The 19,957-nt window shown below is 44.0% G+C and overlaps 1 protein-coding gene across 1 annotated transcript in view; it reads right to left on the bottom strand.

Moving 5' to 3' along the window:
* Nucleotides 1–320: 320 nt before the first annotated feature.
* MED17 (mediator complex subunit 17) overlaps nt 321–19,957 on the bottom strand; it is a 95,909-nt gene continuing 76,272 nt past the window's right edge. The window contains exon 12 of the mRNA XM_078656966.1: nt 321–665. Within this exon, the coding sequence (XP_078513092.1) occupies nt 457–665 (209 nt within the window). The 3' untranslated portion in view covers nt 321–456. The remainder of the gene's footprint in view (nt 666–19,957) is intronic.

Raw genomic sequence — 19,957 nt, 5'->3', positions numbered from 1 at the left:
ACATGCCTTGAAGATGTATATTTAATTTCAAATGCTACTGGTAGATTATGAATTTCGGGATTAGAAAATTATAAAATACAGGTAGCTATTTCTCTGTGCCTCTACAAATCATTCTAGATTTGCCAGGTAAGTTGTACTGCTTTAGAATACTACAGAAACGTATCTGTATCTAGGCTTGCATACATAAATACTTAATGGGCAGGAGTGTGATTGGTTTCTCTACAACCTTCATTCAGACACCATTCTCAAGGTGCCCTAGAGCTGTGCAACTATATAAAAACAAATCAGTCTGAAATGAAACTCACAAATCACATCAATATTAGAAAATGGTCTGGAATTTTATTCTCACAAAAGTAATAATACTGTACAACATGGAATAATTTGAATTTCCTCCACAAATGTTTAACTTTTGCTTTCAATATAAATTACATTTACAGGCAGTTTCTTGTTTCTGGACTAAGAGCAAGGAGTGAGAGCTGCCATAAGGAGCTCCATTTTGTAAACGAAATTATGTCCTTCCATTTTATTCCACTGAACTTCCTTGAATGGACCACGAAGATAATTCCATTTGACATCTTGCAACACGTCATTTTTGGGAAGATCTTTGACCTGGCATCTTGGAAACTGTACCATCACCTTGGTGCCACTTTCAGGACCATTACGCACTGTGGAAATATAGGTGCAAACAGACCACAATACAAATTAATAGAAATCCCAACCATACGAAATACATTTCCTAATGGCCAATTTTTCTGTCAGAATATACATGTGTTTATAACTTAAAACGACAACCATCAAAGCATTATTTTGGTATGGTGCCCTGTTCCGGATGAAACATACATGACAAAGTCGACATTACAAAAAAATAAACTGTAAAACTATTTCAAACAAAGGTGACTGCAGCTTTTTACATTTGTGTATGTTGTCTAGGAAGATATAAATGCATATGTCGCATTTAGAAATAATATCAGCGGACTCCATCCTGATTATTTGATAATGGTTCTTGGTAGAGATTAGAGAACATCTGCCAAAACCAGATGACGGCAAAGACACAAAAGTTTTATCCCATCTTGAAAGTTGCAAAGTTGAATGCCTTACATTTCTAAGCAATGTATAATACACCCAAGGAGTGTTCTTCATGCAGCGATCAACTTTATGAAATATCCTTAGAAATTTGACATGGTAACTCATATTCACAGAGCATTCTACTGGCTCACATCAACTTCAAGATCTGAGCATGATCTATAACACAGCCAATACCAGCATCCCACTGTACTGGATGACCAAGATCAAGACATCTGTAGGATCCGCACAAAGGGCAACAGCAACATTAGTAGACAGTAACCAGAAAGAACAGGAAGCAAATGACTAGACACCGGTACTTCTCCTTTATGGAACTTCATCCATGTTGCAATCTACCAGTCACCGTCCCTCCTCCACCTTCAATAGAGCTCAAAATCCTACTCTTCAAACAATACTTCATCAAAGTGTACCATCTCACTTAAAGAGCACTCTGAAAGACTTACCTTTCTGTAATCAGAGAATACACCCCCAAACCCTTCTCCACTAGCCCACCAACCTTTAGCCAAGCCCTATCTCCCTTAGAGCCTCTACTATTAACCGTAACAAGTTTGGAACACCACCGTACTTGTAGTAGCCAATCCCCCACCACACAACAAACCACTACCCTCTGTCTATGCTCTATACCCACTACTTGGATGCATAATGTTCCACTCTTTTGAAACTAGCTTCACACTTAAAATAAAACGATTACGTTGAGCTCACAGGGATAAAGGGAAAATTACGCTCAAACCACAGATTTGTTAACTAAGAGAAATTTTATTGCAAAAATAATGTCACCAAGCATTTACAGCTGCTGAAAAACACAATAGTATAGTTTTGATGAGTTCGCTGAAGGACAACCGAATGTGAAACGTAACACCGGGTTCTCTACTAAAGTAACTAATTTATTTAGCCACGTGACAGTAGATCACACATCGACACTGCCTCCTAAAAGCAATAATTTTTTCCTAATTGAGTTTCAGTCAGTGGTCATTCAGCCAGGTTCACACATCCATTACACATGCTTGAAACCAACATATTCCTGAAAGCACCCTTCAGTTTAATGAGGACCTCTGTATCGTTAGCATACATGTGGAACTCAAACCAATAGGACCAGATCCAGAAGGCAGTGGCTGTACCTAGTTAGAACAAGCATCGGCATAGCCAATAGGTCTTGCCTTTGAGAACTTCTAAGTATTTAGTTATGCAGCACAATATCCTTGATGCAACAACATTTACTGTTGCATGGCTTAACACTTGTACGGTCCCAAAGGCGAGACCTATTGGCTATGCCAATGCTGGTTTTGTCAAGTGAACAGCAGTCGCATTATGGGGGGAAATGCCTACATTTCAGGAAATGAGAGTCAATCTGAACATTTACCAGAAGGGTAGATTCTGTCTCCCTTTGCCCTTATCAGAGGCACTGCACTGCACATCACAGCATCTGTTAAAGTCGAGGGTGCGTCTGTCTCTGAGAACCACAACTTTTTTCTCAGATAAAGTATATTGTCTCCCAAAAGCTACATATTTTCCTTCAACAATAAGCCCACACCGTTCTCCTTGCCCAAGACAGATGTCAAGAAGGAGAGCAAAAAACTACAGGAAGAGCTCTGTTGCTGTGATTTATAAGACCCCTTATACGAACATAACCTTTGCATGACTGAAGCTTGAAGGGGCAGAAAAGGACATCCTTGATGGTTTGGGGTCCCTATCACGATCATATCTTCTAACCTTCTGAGATTTCTTAATCTCCTACTCCAAGTTTGCAAGGAGTGAGGATAATCTCTTCCTGCATGCTGGTGTTTTGCTAAACCCTGTCTAACTCTATCCTGCACCCTAGCCACCAACTCGTGCACGCTTCATAGCCCAGTGAAGAGGAGAGTTGTACACATGGAAAATGTTACTACACGTCAACCACAACCGGCAATTTTAAGCACATCGGAATGCACAGCATGAGAATAAGAATCCTTGACCAGTGGCTTTGGGCATTCAAGCTACCAAGAGCCCTATGTAGAGATGCATCTGCACTGCAGTAAACGGAGAGATTCTTTCCCTGTCTGTATCAGTTAAGGTTTATCAATGTGGCATTAAACATTTCTTGGCCTTCCAGCTCACATGGCCATGGGGCATGTTCCAGTATCATTTGGAAGCAGCATGCTACGTGATCTCCCTTGTTAGCAGGGGTCTATGCTTAAAACCATATTCAAGTCTTAGAATGAACCTGCTGACACCATGACTGTCTTCCTGCCACGTCTCTACTGCAAGCCTGACCTAAAGGGTAGACAATATCAAAGGAAAACAAGGTGTAACATAGACCCTACAAATGAGGCATAACCTTTCTCTCATGCGAGGCATTCAAAAAAAGGAAAACTTGAATGCGCCTTGCTGAAACATTGGAGGCACTTAGTTTTGGGTGGAAGTGAATCATCTCACTTGAGTAGGATTGAGGCAATGAAGAGGCCCAGCTGATATCCCTGGCTTGCCACATTTACAGAAGCAATTTATACCCTTGTGCCTCGGGTCATATGTCTGTCAAAATTAGGAAAAGATAGAAACAGTATGATGTGCAGAGAGTGAAATAGACACAGCACTGGTGGGGAGCTGAATTGTGGCACGAGTGCCCCAGCTCTCTTTTGTTTGGTGTTTCGACCCTGCAGATGATAAGTGCCTTTAATTTCGACATTTGTTTATCTGTGAGAAAGAAGCGTTCTGGGCAAGAACCCAATCCTAGAGGCTGTGCAGCCGTGAGCACTTTCAAGTTGTGTGCCATTGGATGCTCCAATGAACCATGGTATTGGTGGTCAGGTGACATTGGATCATGCCAAAGACTCGCAGGCGGCATCAGGAATATGCTGATAAGTATAAAAAGTATCTGTCCTTGAGGTCACGATGTTTTTACAGATTCCCCATTCAAGCAACACCACATTGACCTCTAGGTTACGGTTTGGAAGGAATATGCTACTTACCAGTATGCATCTGTTCTTGGCATAGAGGGCTGCAGAGTGGTACATTTATGAATAGATCGCCATCTGGTGTTGGGCTCGGATGATTGCACTTGTTTTTCTTCTGGAGAAGTCTTTGTCGTCATCGATGACTCCTCCTCTTGGTGTTAGTGCGCATGGGCATCGGCTCCATCCTTAGATTGTTTTACCATAGTAGGGTTAGATGGAGTAGTGTAGTAGAATACATAAAGATATGCCCATGTAAGTGTATCTAAATAAGATAATGTTGGGACAGACACAGGTTTCCGGGGAGGCAGGGAGGGCATGTACCACTCTGCAGCCCTCTATGCCAAGAACAGATGCATACTGGTAAGTAGCATATTCCGTTCGAGGCATATGGGCTGCAGATGGTACATTTATGAATAGATTGTACAGCAGTTACCTCCCTAGCGGTGGTCACCAGTGTCTGTCGCAACTGTTTGAAATAGAGTTTTTAATACAGCTTGGCCCACTCTGGCTTGTTGTGTAGCCTGCACATCAACACAGTAGTGCTTTGTAAATGTATGTGGTGTAGACCAAGTTGCTGCTCTACATATGTCATCTAGGGGAATGTTCCCTAAGAATGCCATAGATGCTCCTAGCTTCCGTGTAGAATGAGCTCTAGGAGGAACAGTTAATGTTCTCTTTGCTTTAATGTAACATATTTGTATACATCTTACAATCCATCTAGCGATGCCCGCTTTAGAGATAGGATTGCCCTTATGTGTTGGGGAAAATGCTACAAATAGTTGTTTAGTTTTCCTGAAGTTTTGTGTCCTTTCTATGTAGTACAAAATGGCTCTTTTGACATCTAGTGTATGTAGGGCCCTTTCTGCCACCGTCTGTGGCTTTGGAAAAAAGACTGGTAGTTCCACCGGCTGGTTGATGTGGAATGCTGAAATTACTTTAGGCAAGAACTTTGGGTTTGTTCTAAGAACCAATTTATTCTGGTGTAACTGTAGGAATGGTTCTTGTATTGTCAATGCCTGTAATTCACTTACTCTCCTGAGTGAGGTAATGGCTATAAGGAAAGCCACCTTCCATGTAAGGAATTGTATCTCGCACCTATGCATAGGTTCGAAAGGTGGTCCCATTAGTCTGGTGAGTACTACGTTGAGGTTCCAGACCGGGGAAGGTGGTAATCTTGGTGGAATGACTCTTTTAAGGCCTTCCATGAAGGCTTTTATCGCTGGCACTCTGAACAGGGATATATGCTGCCTGTTTTGTAGGTACGCTGCTATAGCTGCTAGATGTACTCTGATAGATGTGTACGCGAGATTACATTGCTGTAAGTGTAGTAAGTAGCAAATAATCTCCCTTGTTGATACGTCCAGAGGGTTGATATTATTAGTGGTACAGTGTATAGCAAACCTCTTCCACTTAGCTGCATAGCATGCTCTGGTGGTGGGACGTCTCGCTTGTTTAATTATCTCCATGCAATTTGGGGGTAGATCTAAGTACCCAAATTCTAGGATTTCAGGAGCCAGATCGCTAGGTTCAGTTGTGTGGGATCTGGGTGCATTATTTCTCCATGGTTCTGTGTAAGGTGCATGGGTAGAATTCTTAGCTTTTGGTGTGGCACTTGTGAGAGTTGCAGGAGCGTGGTGAACCACGGTTGTCGTGCCCACATGGGTGCTACTAGTATCATGGTCATTGAGTGTTGTTGCAGCTTTCTGACCACTAATGGGATTAGTGGGAGAGGGGGAAAAGCGTATGCAAATTTTTTGGACCAATTTATCCATAACGCATTGCCCTGCGACAGGTGGTGTGGGTACCTGGACGCGAAGCTTTGGCATTTTGCGTTGTGATGAGTAGCAAAGAGGTCTATCTCTGGTTGTCCCCATCTTTGGAAGAATGGCTGCAGTATTTGTTGGTGCAGTTCCCATTCGTGTATTTGTTCCGACTGTCTGCTTAAGATGTCTGCTATCTGGTTTTGGACTCCTGGTAGGTGTTCGGCTAACAGATAGATGTTTTGAGGAATGGCCCATCTCCAAATTTCCTGTGCTAGTCTGGATAGTTGGAGAGAGTGCGTCCCCCCCTGTTTTTGAATATAATACATTGCTGTCATGTTGTCTGTTCTGATCAGGACTGCTTTGTTGGTAACATGTATTTGGAAGGCTTTCAATGCTAGAAACACTAATAGTAGTTCTAGATGATTGATGTGCAGTCTTCTTTCCTGCACACTCCACCTTCCTTGTACTGTGTATTTCTCCATATGTGCTCCCCATCCCGTGAGCGATGCGTCCGCTGTTATTGTCACCTGTGGAATTGGTTCTAGGAACGACCGCCCCTTGGCAATGTTTGTTGTGTTCCACCACTTCAGAGAGCGGTGTGTGCGGTCGTCTACCAACACCAGATCTGTAATCTGTCCTTGAGCCTGATTCCACTGTGTCGCTAAACATTCTTGTAGCGGACGCATTTGTAGTTTGGCATATGGTATTAGCAGTATGCAGGATGACATCATCCCTAATAGCTGCATGAACACTCTTGCTGGTAGTGAGTGTTGTGGCTGGAATCTTTGAATGATTGTAAGCATTGTTTGGATCCTGACTGGATTGGGGTATACTTTGGCTTTTTCTGTGTCTATAGTAGCCCCCAGATATTGTTGAACCTTGCTTGGTTGCAGGTGTGACTTTGTGTAGTTCACCGTGAACCCTAGCTGGTGTAGCAGCTGAATTGTCTTTTGTGTGTTCTGAAGACATTCCTCTTGTGACTTGGCCTTTATTAGCCAGTCGTCCAAGTAGGGGAAGACATGTATTTGTTGTCTTCTTAAGTGAGCTGCCACCACTGCTAGGCATTTTGTGAACACCCTTGGTGCCGTTGTGACACCAAACGGAAGGACTTTGAACTGATAATGTTGTCCTTCTACCACAAACCTGAGGTATTTCCTGTGGGCTTTGTGAATCGGGATATGAAAGTAAGCGTCTTTTAGATCCAGTGTAGAAAGAAAGTCCCCTTTCTTCAGTAAAGGAAGTACTTGTTGGAGCGTGACCATGTGGAAATGTTCCGAATTTATGTATGCGTTGAGAGGTCTTAGGTCCAGTATTGGCCTTAGAGACCCGTCCTTTTTGGGAATTAGGAAGTATAGGGAGTATACTCCTGTTCCTTGTTGGTGCTGTGGAACCTTCTCTATGGCATGCTTTTCTAGCAGGGATAGTACTTCTTGTTTTAACAGTGTCAGGTGATCTTGTTTCATTGGACGCTGTTTGGGGGGGATGTTTGGTGGGGTAGCTGTGAGTTCTAGGCAATAACCATGTTGGATAATTTGTCTCACCCACCTGTCTGATGTGATGTTTTCCCAGACAGGTAGGAACTGTGATAGGCGTCCCCCGACCGGTGTTATATGGTCTGGGGGGAGCTGTATGAAGTCACTGCTTTGGGGTTGGAGAGTTGCGGTTGTTGTTGTTTCCGCGACCTCTACCCTTGTTGTTGTTACCTCTGTAACCACCTCTAGAATTACCTCTGGGTGATGTAGGTGTAAAAGAGGTTTGTTGCTGGCTTGTACCTGTATTTTTGGATCGTCCTCTATAGGTGGACCTACGAAAGGAACCTCTTTGTGTCGGCTGTTGCAATGCTCCCATTGATTTAGCCGTTTCCGTATCCTTTTTCATCTTTTCTAAGGCCTCATCTGTCCCTGTGCCGAAAAGTGTTTTCTCATCAAAAGGTTGGTTCAGTAATGATGTTTGTACCTCTTGTTTGAACCCTGAAACCCTGAGCCATGCATGTCTCCTTAACATGATGCTTGTGTTTATGGATCTTGCTGCAGTGTCTGCCGCGTCTAGGCCGCACTTGATTGAAGTGTTAGTAATTAACTTCCCTTCCTGTATGAGTTGATCTGCCCTCTTTTGATGTTCTTTAGGGAGATGTGTGATGAGTTTTTCTAATTCATCATAATGCGCTCTGTCATACCTTGCAAGTAGTGCTTGTGTATTAGCTATGCGCCAGCTGTTTGCCGCTTGAGATGCTACTCTTTTGCCAGAGGCATCTATTAGCTTGGACTCTTTGTCAGGAGGTGGAGCTTCTCCTGTAGATAAAGAGTTTGCTCTCTTACGAGCGTTTGTGACCACTAGTGAGTCTAGAGGAATTTGTCCTTTGATGAATATTGGGTCTTTTGGAGCTGCTCTATATTTCTTATCAATTCTTGGGTTCAGTACCCTAGCCCTCACCGGGTCTTTGAATATCTCTGATGTGTGATTGAGAAGGCCCTTAAGCATTGGTAGTGTTCCTGATGTTCTTTGTGTAGCAGGTAGTGTTTCTAATAAGAAATCCTCTATTTGAGGTTCTGCATGTAGCTCTACCTTGTGGTATTTTGCTGCTCTATTAATGAGTTGCGCAAAACCAGTATTATCATCAGGAGGTGAAGGTTTTGACGGATACAATTCAGAGTCGTTATCGTTATCTGACCCTACATTGTACTGTTCCCATGGGTCTGCCTCCTCTGGGATTGTGTCTTCATCATCCCCAGGATGTTCTCCCTCCCCTGTGTCACTTTCTACATCTGTTGTAGGTGTAGATGGTCGTGTGGGAGGAATAGTTGGCCTATTGTGAGGAAGAGGAGAAGAGGGTGTGTCTCTAGGTTGTGGAGAAGGGGGGGGGAGTTGTATTTGTCCCCATTGTTCTCTTCTTCGGAAGAGTTTTGTCGTCCGACTGTTCATTCTTCCTCTTTTTAGGTAGTTCTGTGACTACCTTGCCAGTTTGTGGATCAATAAACAGAGTCTTTTGTTTAGGATCGGTTTTATATTCCTGTGTCGGTACCGCAGTTTTCGGGTCCAAAAGGTGTTTTTTCTTCTGACTGTCCATTTGTATTCTCGGCACCGAGATTTTATTCGGATCCGATGTTTTCGGCGTCCAGGATGTCTTCGGTGTCGAGGGTGTTTTCGACGTCGAAACGTGTTTCGGTGTCGACATGGACTGTTTCGACTTCGAGCTTTCTTTGACATGGAGCTTCGGTGTCGATGTGGGTCGTTTATCGGAACCACCATGATGGGAGACCGAGTGTTTCGGTTTCGGTTTCGTTGCCGGGCCCGAAGGCGGGGCGTCGGAAACTTTTTTCGGTTGTCTGACCGGGCTCGAGGGCGGGGTCGACACCGTGCGGGGTCTGTTCTTTGGTAAAGGGACGTCGTCACTCACGGTTTGCTGGACGTCGATTTCCTCGACGTCGGACTCGTCCGCTTCTGACTCCGCTTCGTCGACCTCCTATTCCTCCTCTTCTGGGTGCTGGTCCTCGAACAGCTCCGGGATTGCTTGTGACTGCATTCTTGATACCTCGTGTCTTCGGGCTCGACGGTTTCTAATCGTTGATTTTGAGGAAAATGCTGCACAGGCCTCACAGTCCCTGGATTCGTGTTCAGGGGACAAGCAGAGGTTGCACACCTCGTGTAGGTCCTTGTGTGGGAACTTAGCACCACACGTTGGACATTTTTTGAATGGAGTCCTTTCCATGGACTCCGGGCTGGACTACATTGAGCTGGTCTTCTCGTAGTCGTCGTTATTCGAAACGCGTCGAGATGGAAGTGAAGTCGCGTTCGATAACAATACCGTCGAATTGGAAAGGGTTACGCGCCGAATATAACCTTCTTTATCGAAGTCGGTCCGGAGCGCTTCGATCCTCATCCGAACCCGATGGCGGAAAAAAACAATCTAAGGATGGAGCCGATGCCCATGCGCACTAACACCAAGAGGAGGAGTCATCGATGACGACAAAGACTTCTCCAGAAGAAAAACAAGTGCAATCATCCGAGCCCAACACCAGATGGCGATCTATTCATAAATGTACCATCTGCAGCCCATATGCCTCGAACTGCTACAGGGCTGTGTGTGAGATCCCTGATGAACTATGGCTGCCCCCATGCGATCAGATCTCGGACAGGTGGATCATGGTTATGGAGAGATGATCTTCTCTTAATTCTAGTTGGATGGGTGTGACCTAAAATTTCACTGTGCCAAAGATAGTTTGTGGTATTCAATGCCAGTTCAACGGAACATTTCCATGCGACATGATAGTCGGTCACAGTCAGAAGTCGGCAGTTGAAGCTATAAATCTCTCTTATCCAAAAGTAGGCTTTGTGTACATGCTACTTGAGAGTGGTGAGGAGCATAAACATTCAGCGCTGATTGCTGTAGTTCCAGCATTGCTGACAGGACAGATACCTCTGGGCTATGACAAGAGACGATGCCAGACGTCCTTGTACATGCAGCTCTATGGATGGCTAGGTCCTCTCAGCCCACAGCAGAGAGCACTGTGCTCATTTGAGCACTTCTCATTATGTACGTGTTCTCATGATCTCTGAGAATATTGGAGTAACATTTTGTGATGGATAAATATTCAATTATATGGTCTATTTGCAGATTGTTTTAATTCAATACATCCTGTAGCAAGAAGGGAAAATGTATGCAAGGCTACTAAGAAATGACACCATACACATAGCACAGTCCACAACAAATGGGGCCCGTTTGGTGACAAGTTCAACCAACAAAACTGCGCTCACAGAAGCCTCATTGACTGAGAGGGGTTACATTGGCAGCCAAGAAGTTAGTGATATCAAGCAGACAGGAGCCTAAAGAATGCAACAGTGTGAGGTACGAAGCAAAGAAAGTGAAAGTTTCCTCTTTTCCAAGAGGAAATAACAGAACAGATGACCAGCCTGCGTCCAGTCCCTCAGGCAAAACATAGAATACTCAGTTATCTGAACAGATGTGCATCATCATAAGAGAAACTTGTGAAAAAACCATCACAGACATCAAGACCATGGAGAAAGAGAGGAAGAAAGAGTTTTCTAGAATTTTTAAGAATAGGTAGAGACAATTTCGGTGGAATATATTGTAAAGAGACAAATTCTTTAAAGGTAAAGGGATGAAAGAAAGAAGATTCAAGTGTGACCCATAAAGGAAAAGAGGAAACATCAGCGGAAGAATGTAATAGACAAGAAACAGAATGAGAGAGAATAAAGGAAGTATGATAAGACGAAAAATTTGGGAAATTAACTCCACCTAAACATTTAGGGCGTTTCAGTTTGGCAAAGGACATCCTAGGTTTTTAGGACTCGGCTGAACGCGCGGAAGCGCGTCTCCGCCGAGAACTTATTGTGGCCGTGTCTCCTTTCCAGGAGACATTCCTGGCCGCGCGCATCGCCTTGGAGGCGATTCGAAACGAGCACGCGCACGGGAACGCGCTCGCTGCATTCACAGGGCTCGGCTGAACGCGCGGAAGGAACGGGGACTGTAATGCTTGCAGGTCGCGGGCGGGTGCACCTTGCCCGAAGCCATTCTATTTTCCGAGGTGGTTTGCAGTCCGGCTCCTGCCCTGTCCTCCGCGGGCTGGCAGCTGCTGGAAGGCTTCTCGCCCAGTGGCGGGCGAGCGGAGGCAGCACAGGTCTCGCGCACAGGCTCGCTCCTCTCAGCAGCCGCCGTCTGACGCCCCTCGCTCCGGCGCTGCAGATCTCCAGACCCTTCATCAAAGCAGCCCGGACAGGGCGAAGCGTGCGCGAGGCTTCGTGGTGTGTTTTTTTGGTCCGCTCTCTGACAGAAGATATGCCTCAAAACCAGTAGTGTTGGGAGGCATAGGCATGCTGAACAAGACAAAAGCAGAAGCAGTGACCCATCCAGCTGCCAATGCACCGCATAGTCGGACACCAGACACATGAAGACGAATGACTGCTTAGGCCTATTTCACTGGAATGTCAGGCATGAGGTACTTTAGTTTCCATTTTGATGGCCGTCCGAGTACTTATCCAGATGCGTCGCACTGCAGCATTGTGCCTGCATTTCTCAGCTGAGATATTTAAAAGGAAGCCCTTATTAATGTGTCACACAAACACCGGGACACGTGAGATTTATATCTGGAGCCAGAGCGACAGGAAATAGGGAGGAGTGAATTTACTTCCTGTCTCATGGGACACGTGCCTCGCTCCTTACACGATGCGGCTATCCAATAGAAAATCTCGTTGGCTTATCGCTGCACGACCGCACTAAAAATAGAGCCCAGCGAAAGTGTTGTTACTGCCAGTGGTTTATCATCAGAATCGACCTCGGAGGCAAGCATTTTTAACCGCGAAATTTGCTTTTGCCTTCTCAGTGGATTGTAAAAATACTAAGCTGTTTAGGGTGCACCTAGCAACATGTCCATATTGAAGAATCATTCAAGCTACTGTAAGTAGACTTGACCAGTTCTTTACAATATATTGTTAGTGACAGAAAGTAAAGTTTTGTGATCACATCATGGACTGTGGGGTCCTCAAGGAGCCAAGTTGGAGATGTTTTTGCTTGTTTTATTTCTTCAGGGCAATCGTCTAAACGAAAAATAGGGCATAGCCCCAATAATAACAAGCATTGGGTAACGCCAACGCGTTTTACGTTTCGAGTACTAACTAAACATTTTAAAAATGCTTGCAGCAGTGGATTTTTTTTTTCTGTCGAACGGTTCATCTATGAGATAAATAATGTAAGGTGTTAGACTCGCAGTACATTTGAGATGTAAAATGGTCCCTGTCATCTTACTTTTGGAATGTAAAATATTCCCTCATGCATGGGAGTGCAAGCGCTCCATAGGCTGTGGAATGATAAACCAAGGAGCCAGTACCATGTGATGAGACCATAAAACTCCTCTGAGTGGAACCAATGCTCACAGTGTATTTTCAAAGAATGGTAGCATTAGGTTATTAGCCGCGGCACTATGAAGCGAAGCTTAAAAATGGCGATTTAATAGATCTAAATCAGAATCCTGCTTCACTGATATGTTGAGGTAAATGCTATCATGATGCTTCTGTTAGCAGTGGTGCCTGATCTGTGGGGATACGTTTAGAGCCTTTTCATGTATTTAACATACATGCTTACAAGAAGGGTATGCTTTCAACAGAAATATCGATTTATTGAATTGAAAATCCATTTTTATTTGTGACAAGGGCTGCGAGCCAATTCTCAGAGCGGTAACGTGCAGCCTGTGCACCAATCACAGCCCGAGGAAGGGTGGGCCACGCAGGGGGTGGTGCAGCTGCACCACACACACAACACAAACACAGAGGTGTGCAGGTGGCACGCTGCGCAGAAACAGGCAGGTACTACACAGTCATGCTGCAGCACACTCTGTACAAACGACACAAACACAAAGAGACGTGCAGCAGACTTAAGCACCACTGCCATGCACACACGGACACCACCACTGCCATGCACACACGGACACCACCACTGCCATGTACACACAGACACCACCACTGCCATGCACACACGGACACCACCACTGCCATGCACACACAGACACCACCACTGCCATGCACACACGGACACCACCACTGCCATACACACACGGACACCACCACTGCCATGCACACACAGACACCACCACTGCCATGCACACACAGACACCACCACTGCCATGCACACACAGACACCACCACTGCCATGCACACACGGACACCACCACTGCCATGCACACACAGACACCACCACTTCCATGCACGGACACCACCCGTGCTTACTTTGTAAAAAAAAAAGTGCCAGTGCTTTCATTTGTAAAAAATTAAGTGAAAGGGCACTCGCCAGGAGGCTACTGTAGTTAGCCAGACACATTACGCGACTTTGAGCTATTGGCATTGTAAATGATAATAACTTTTATTTATGTTTTTGTTTTTAAAACATAAATAAAAGACCTTGTCAAGACCTTAAACTCGCGTTCATTTACAATGCTAATAGCTCTAACTTTTGCAATGCCGAGACCGTTGCATTGTAAATGCTTGTTTATTTTGCCATAAGAATTTTGACAGAATAGAGTAAATGGATTTATAACAAGTTTTAGGGATATTAATGGGAAGATTATTATTTTTATATTTAAATTACATACTATTGATTCATCTATCTCCTCTTCCTGTTGGTCCTGTCCTCATACATCTGCGGATCTTAAACATATGCTTTTTACATGTCCTTTGATTCACCTTTTTTGGTCTAAAGTTTGGCAACAAATCAATTTGATTTTCTCCACTCACTTTCCGTTTTCCCTATCCCACATTTTTCTGGGCAGTTTAGCAGATATATGGTCCTCCCACACTTCCAATGTTTCCATTATAGATCCTCTCTTAGCAGTAGCTTTTCAACAAATCACTAAGTCATGGAAGAATACTGCAAATGTCTCTTTTCAGGCTTGGTGGTATGGTGTTTGCTACAACCATAGACTTGACAGAGCTTACGTTTATCCTGTTCAACTTGCCATCAAACGAGATTTATTATGGTTACCTGTTACTGAAATTTTGAATGTTACTGCTAAATCTTATCCCTTACATACCCCTTCTCGTGAAGAAGTTTTGAAACCTCCATGATCTGTTTATATTTTTCCAGTTTCATATATTTCATGGATTTTTATCTTTATTATGTAACAGCTTTGGTTGAAGTTCTACTTATTTTGTATTCTTACTGCATTTTTTATTAGAACTTTTGTTCTATAACTCCTTCTTTCCCTCCTCCCTCTTTTTCCATTTTTCTTTTTCCTGCTTTCCCCTCTTTCTGTCTCCTTCATTCTTTTTTCTCTTTTCTCCTCTTTTCTTTTTTCTCCTCTTCTCTTTTTTCCCCTTATATTGTACTTCTATTCTTATTTCGCCATGATTGCTTTTCTTTTGCATTAAGAATATTATGATTTATGTATTGCAATCCATTTTTCAATACATTTTTTCTTTTAAAACTCAAAAAAAAAAATAAGAGAAACTTGTGCATCTGAATCCAGGGATTAGAAGACTGAACGAAGGTCTCAAAGAAACTTAGAGTTAACTTGGGTATTAGGGTGGCAGAGGTACGAAGATAGGATTCATAGGAAGTGGTAGCAATTGGCAGACCAATTTTTGTTAATCCTATGGTATTTTGCAAACCGACCTATGTGCTACAAAATACTGATTCTCAGTGGGTTGCAATTTGACATACCTCACGAATATTAATGAGGCGGGTCTCTAATTTCGACCCACTGCAATTTCCTGCAATCTCAGAGATGGGAGCAATAATTTTTTTAAAATGTCCAATGTTTTCCTTAAAGGATAAGAGGATGCGTTAAAAAAAAAAGCAGTTAAACATTTTTTTAAGAGTCTGCGTACTCCAAAAATTTACTTTTCTGACCACTCACAAACGTGGAAGGGGTCCTTTTCCCATCTTTGAATGGGTTCCCAAGCCAGTTTGGAAATAGGTTACCACAACCTTTCTTTCAGTAATCAGAAACATATTAATGTTTTGCAATCAGAATTCGGCAGCAAAAAATGAATACATACCAAGAGGAATCACTATTTGGAAGGGATGCACTAAATACGCCCCTTTCAAACAGCGATTCCTTATGGCTTCCGAAGCTTATTTAGCTATTCTGCAATGTGTTACCGAATCGCTAAATGGTTTTAGTACCTTAATAAACGACATGTTCTTGTTGCAAACCCTATTTTCAAAAACGCAGGATTTGCAACCAGAGAATACGTTCATCTGGCCCTTAGTTCTTTGATTTACCTTGATTTCTAACAAAACTCTTCAGGTTATTAAATCATTTATCTTTGGTTTGGGGCAGTGTTTTCACTCCTTCAACGTCACATAAGTTAGTGATAAGGTCCAGCAGAAGGAGGAGGCAGTGTGGGAGCACTCAGATTTATATGCATTACATTTCCGTACAGCCACTGCCCAAACTATGTCATGTTTTGTTGTGCACAGCTGTCAAAAGCAACTGTCTGAAGTTCCCACCTTGCATGGGAAACATGCCTGTTCCAGTTTTTGCAAAAGCTTCCCTTCTTTTGTGGTTGTACTACCAGCCATGGCTTCCTCTGCACTTTGTGCATTTAACTACTGGGGAAAGCAGACAGGAGGTGTGCACGGTGCACATTCTTCAGATGGTTGGCTGCTGCTCCTGATCATCATTCCATCAGCAAGATAACCCACCCTGACAGGTGAAGGAGTGGGACACTCAATGTGCGGTGAAGAAGGTAGTTGAAGCATGACTAGTATTTTGCTGCTTTTCTGTTAATTCATCGACCATTGGGTTTGTTCTGACCCAATCCCATGGGAAGTAAAATTAGTGTGGAACATTTCAATGATATCCAGGATAAAGGATACTGCAAAATGAAAGAATTATTGAGACAGAAAAATCAATGTGTGTGTCTTGTGGGGGCAGTTCACTGGAAAGATGTAAGATGCTGGCTTTTTCTGTAGTTTACAAAAATGAGGTACATTATGTAGAAAGTCCAAACGACCCTTATTGGCTTACAGGGCTTAAATTAATAATCCCAATGCTCTCTTTAGTGGTAGTGTGGGCGAGCAGTTTACTTTTATCAGAGGGTAGTGTTAAGCATTTGTTGTACAGAGTCCATAAATGAGACACACACTCAAGAAGAAACTCAAGACCAAGTAAGAAAAATAACATCAATTTTTATAAAATGTTTAACACCAAGAACTTGGTAATTGGGTAAATACTTTGTGCTTTAACGCAGGAATGCTTACTGCATACAAGTATTTGCAATATTATTTTGGTTGTCCCCTTTCGGTTTTAAGGTACTAGGGGGGTCAAGGTCACCAGATTCACCAGCACTTCAGGTTTACCTGTCCTGGAGTGTCCGGGTGCGGAGGTGCTGGACGGGATGGTAGCCTTGCGCTACACAACTGACAAAGGGTTGGACCACCTAGAAACAGGCTGCAGAGAGGGACTTGGGGAACAGTCTGAGAGCTCCCAACAGGGGAGTGTGTGGGGGGGGGGTCAATTCATGAGGTTCTAGGGAGCAGTGGGGCACAGTCACTGTTTGTGGCCCTGGGCCAGGGAGCTCGGCTGCAGAGGGGTTTTGTCGGCTGTTCCTGTGTATCAAACGTGCTCACAGCTCTTGGTCAAACCTGCAGAGGGGGACGAAACAGGGTAGCTGGGTCACTCCCAGTGCAGGCCACTGCATTGCTGACGTCCCTCATCGGCTGGGCAATCTTGGCGGTGTTGGGAGTCCGGATTGGACTATAGACAAGCTTTGGTATCTGCCAGGGGTACGGTACCCCGGGTATTGGTGCAGGGTAGCTCCTGGGGTTCTGCCGTCTCCAAACATGCTGGGGGCGGATCTGGCCTCCTGGAGCACAGTGACCTCCTCCTGCGTGCATGCTGAATTGGTGAAACCAGTGGTCAGCAGAACAGTGAAACCGACATTGCGGTCAGTGCCTGCAGGAAGTTGCTCCTCCACTTCAAGGAAGATGCTTGCTGGTTAGCAAAGTGGTGGCAGCCCTCCAAGGCTTCTGGAGGATGCACATCTGCAGGACAAGTGAGATTGTCGTGATTGTAGGGACGGGAGCAGGCAGGCAGGCAGGGTTTGATGACAAAGTCCACAGCTAGTCCACAGTTCTCGCTTCTTCGGCTCTTCTGACCTTCTTCTTCTTTAGTCAGGCAAATCGGTTTTCCTGGTGTCAGGGGGGCACAGCAATACTAAATCTAGGGGCGTTAAGAGAAGTAAAGAGTACTAGCCAATGTACTACTTACCTTTGTGGTCACTACACCACCTATATTACCGCTTCCTGCAGGGAGTGGGCATAATCCTGTTCCAGAGTTCCTAATTTCACAAAAATCAAGATGATACGTGGCGTATATCAGGCAGCCCACCTTAGGGGTGTGACTAGCCTGGTGGTGCAACAGGCCTATTTGAAAATCTAATTTCCCCCTTGTACTGATGCCAAATAGGCCTCAGGGCAGATGTGGCATCTCCGAGGTCTGGGGGATGCCGGGGTTGCAGATCAATGGCTGCAGAGGCTTTGAAGCCTCTGGTTTTGGTATGCAGATTTACTAGTCGTCCTGCTGGAGGAGGTGTAAACACCTCTTGCCAGAGTAGGCATCATTTCTGAGACAGGCTTTCACTTCCAGGGGGTCAGAAACTAATCTGTGGCGGCAGGCTGGAATATACCAATCCAGCACACTAAGAGGCTGGTAGGTTTTCAGGGGGTGCATGGTTTAATAAGTACACTACTGGCATCAGTATGGATTTATTAAGACAAGGTGTATGATACGAAACACCATAGGTTTCAGAAAATCCATCATGTAGCTGGGGAACCCATAATGACCAGTGCCCAGCACATAGAATTAGGATGGCTTTCCTGTTCCCTTGTACTATCTAACAATTGAACTAGACGGCACAGGGGCATATTTGCTCATGCAGATTTGTCCTCACATGTAGTATAATGCACCCTGCTTAAGGACTGTATTGCCTGCTGTAGGTGTGACTTACATGTATTGCATGGAGAGTCTGTGGGCATGGCACACTGGGTGTGTGCCATGACGTGTTTTCAGACTAGTTTCCACCATTTCACGCAGCCTGAAATGGCAGTTTGCAAGAGTTTGGTGGCAGGTCCCTTAGGATGGGACAATACATGCTACAGCCCTTAGGAACCCTTCTTTAGTATCCATATCCGATTTACCACCAGGGATACCATTTACTAGAGAGTTACAGAGGTGCTAAAGGTCTTGGCAATTGGGGTACAATTGAACAGTTACCTTGTTGAAGGGAAAGAGCACTGGATTGCAGGATCCCATGGCAATTCAGTCAAAACTGCATTAAATACCAAGCTAAAAGTGGGGGTAACATGTCAAGAAGGGGGCACTTTCCTACAGAAGAAGGAAGTCATAGGTCTGTGCTGTAAAATAAGGGACAGAAACAGATGAAAACATAAAAAGCAACTAGTTTCAGGAATGGGGAAAAAATAAGACAAAGTGGGAGGAAGTGGGCGGTTGACCTGTTTGGACATGTCACCAAACCCTGTTTGCTCATGAAGAATAAGAGGTATGAAGTGTTGAGAATAGGCATGGGTTAAGACTGAAGAACAGAGAAGCAAGCAACAGTCCCTTGGTAGTGTCATAATTCAGATGAAGGCAGTGGGCTCTCAGGATTGTATTCTCAAAAAGGAATCAACCTCTGGGCACTTGTAAATAAACTCAGAAAGGAAGCGAAGATCAAAGACCTGTGGCTGGTGTTCCACTTATGATAAAACCCACTCAACAGAAGAACCAGGGTTGATGGAAGAACAAAAACTGTGAAGGAGTTGGACAGACATAATTTGTTTAGTTTCTTTGTGGCAAATAAGAGCTTCCATCTCAGTGGTATTTGTCAAGTCTGGGAATCAAAGGTTGATCAAAACTAGGTGGAGTAACACCTATGTGAGTTGAATATTACCAACACAGATCTAAAGCTGATAACATTTCCATTTTTATTCTATGCAGAAGGTCCATGAATAGCTGCTAGTCCTGTGGGCAATCTGAAGCTGTAAAGGTGTCCCCTTTTCACTGCTTAATACAGAGATATTTGCCAATCACACCAACTAAATCCACCTGTTTTCAGACCAACATGTAGCTACCATGACAATACATGGTTATGCTGAAATGAACCAATTTCATTAGTTGTTGTCCTGTACCTGGGTGTAAATATACAATCACCTCAGTCAAAACTTCCTGTGTGATTATTCACTCACTAAAACAAAGAAACACAGCCTGCCATGTGAGGTCAGTTTAAAATCTCTCATTTAATGTTGAAGGCGTGATCAACAGCATTCTTTTTATTATGTAGGTGCCTGGTTTGCTTTCCTCCAACAAGCAGGATACGTTAACAGGAGGTGACTCCAGCATAAACTGTAATTAGCATTGTCTAGCCTTGGGTTATTTGCAAAATGGTGGGATAAGAATGCACTTTCTCCTATTGGATGCCAAACTACCTGGTCTCCATCTACTGCCCACTCCTTAAAGTGGTTATGCCCATCTTCTCCCACTTTTTTTCATGGTCACGAGGTGCACCTTTTCACATTTTTTAATTTTAAATTGAAGGTTGAGTCATGGCTCATGAATCCAAAAGCATTTTTGAAAATGTGCGAATAAAGGCTGAATGTGAGAAGTCATCATGACTGCAGAAAAAACAGCGACCCAACAAGAGAGACGCATGAACGGATGGGTGGTGCTT

The sequence above is a fragment of the Lissotriton helveticus genome, chromosome 8, assembly GCF_964261635.1.
Source record: "Lissotriton helveticus chromosome 8, aLisHel1.1, whole genome shotgun sequence".
Taxonomy (NCBI): Eukaryota; Metazoa; Chordata; class Amphibia; order Caudata; family Salamandridae; genus Lissotriton; species Lissotriton helveticus.
This window is presented reverse-complemented; position numbering and strand designations above follow the sequence as displayed.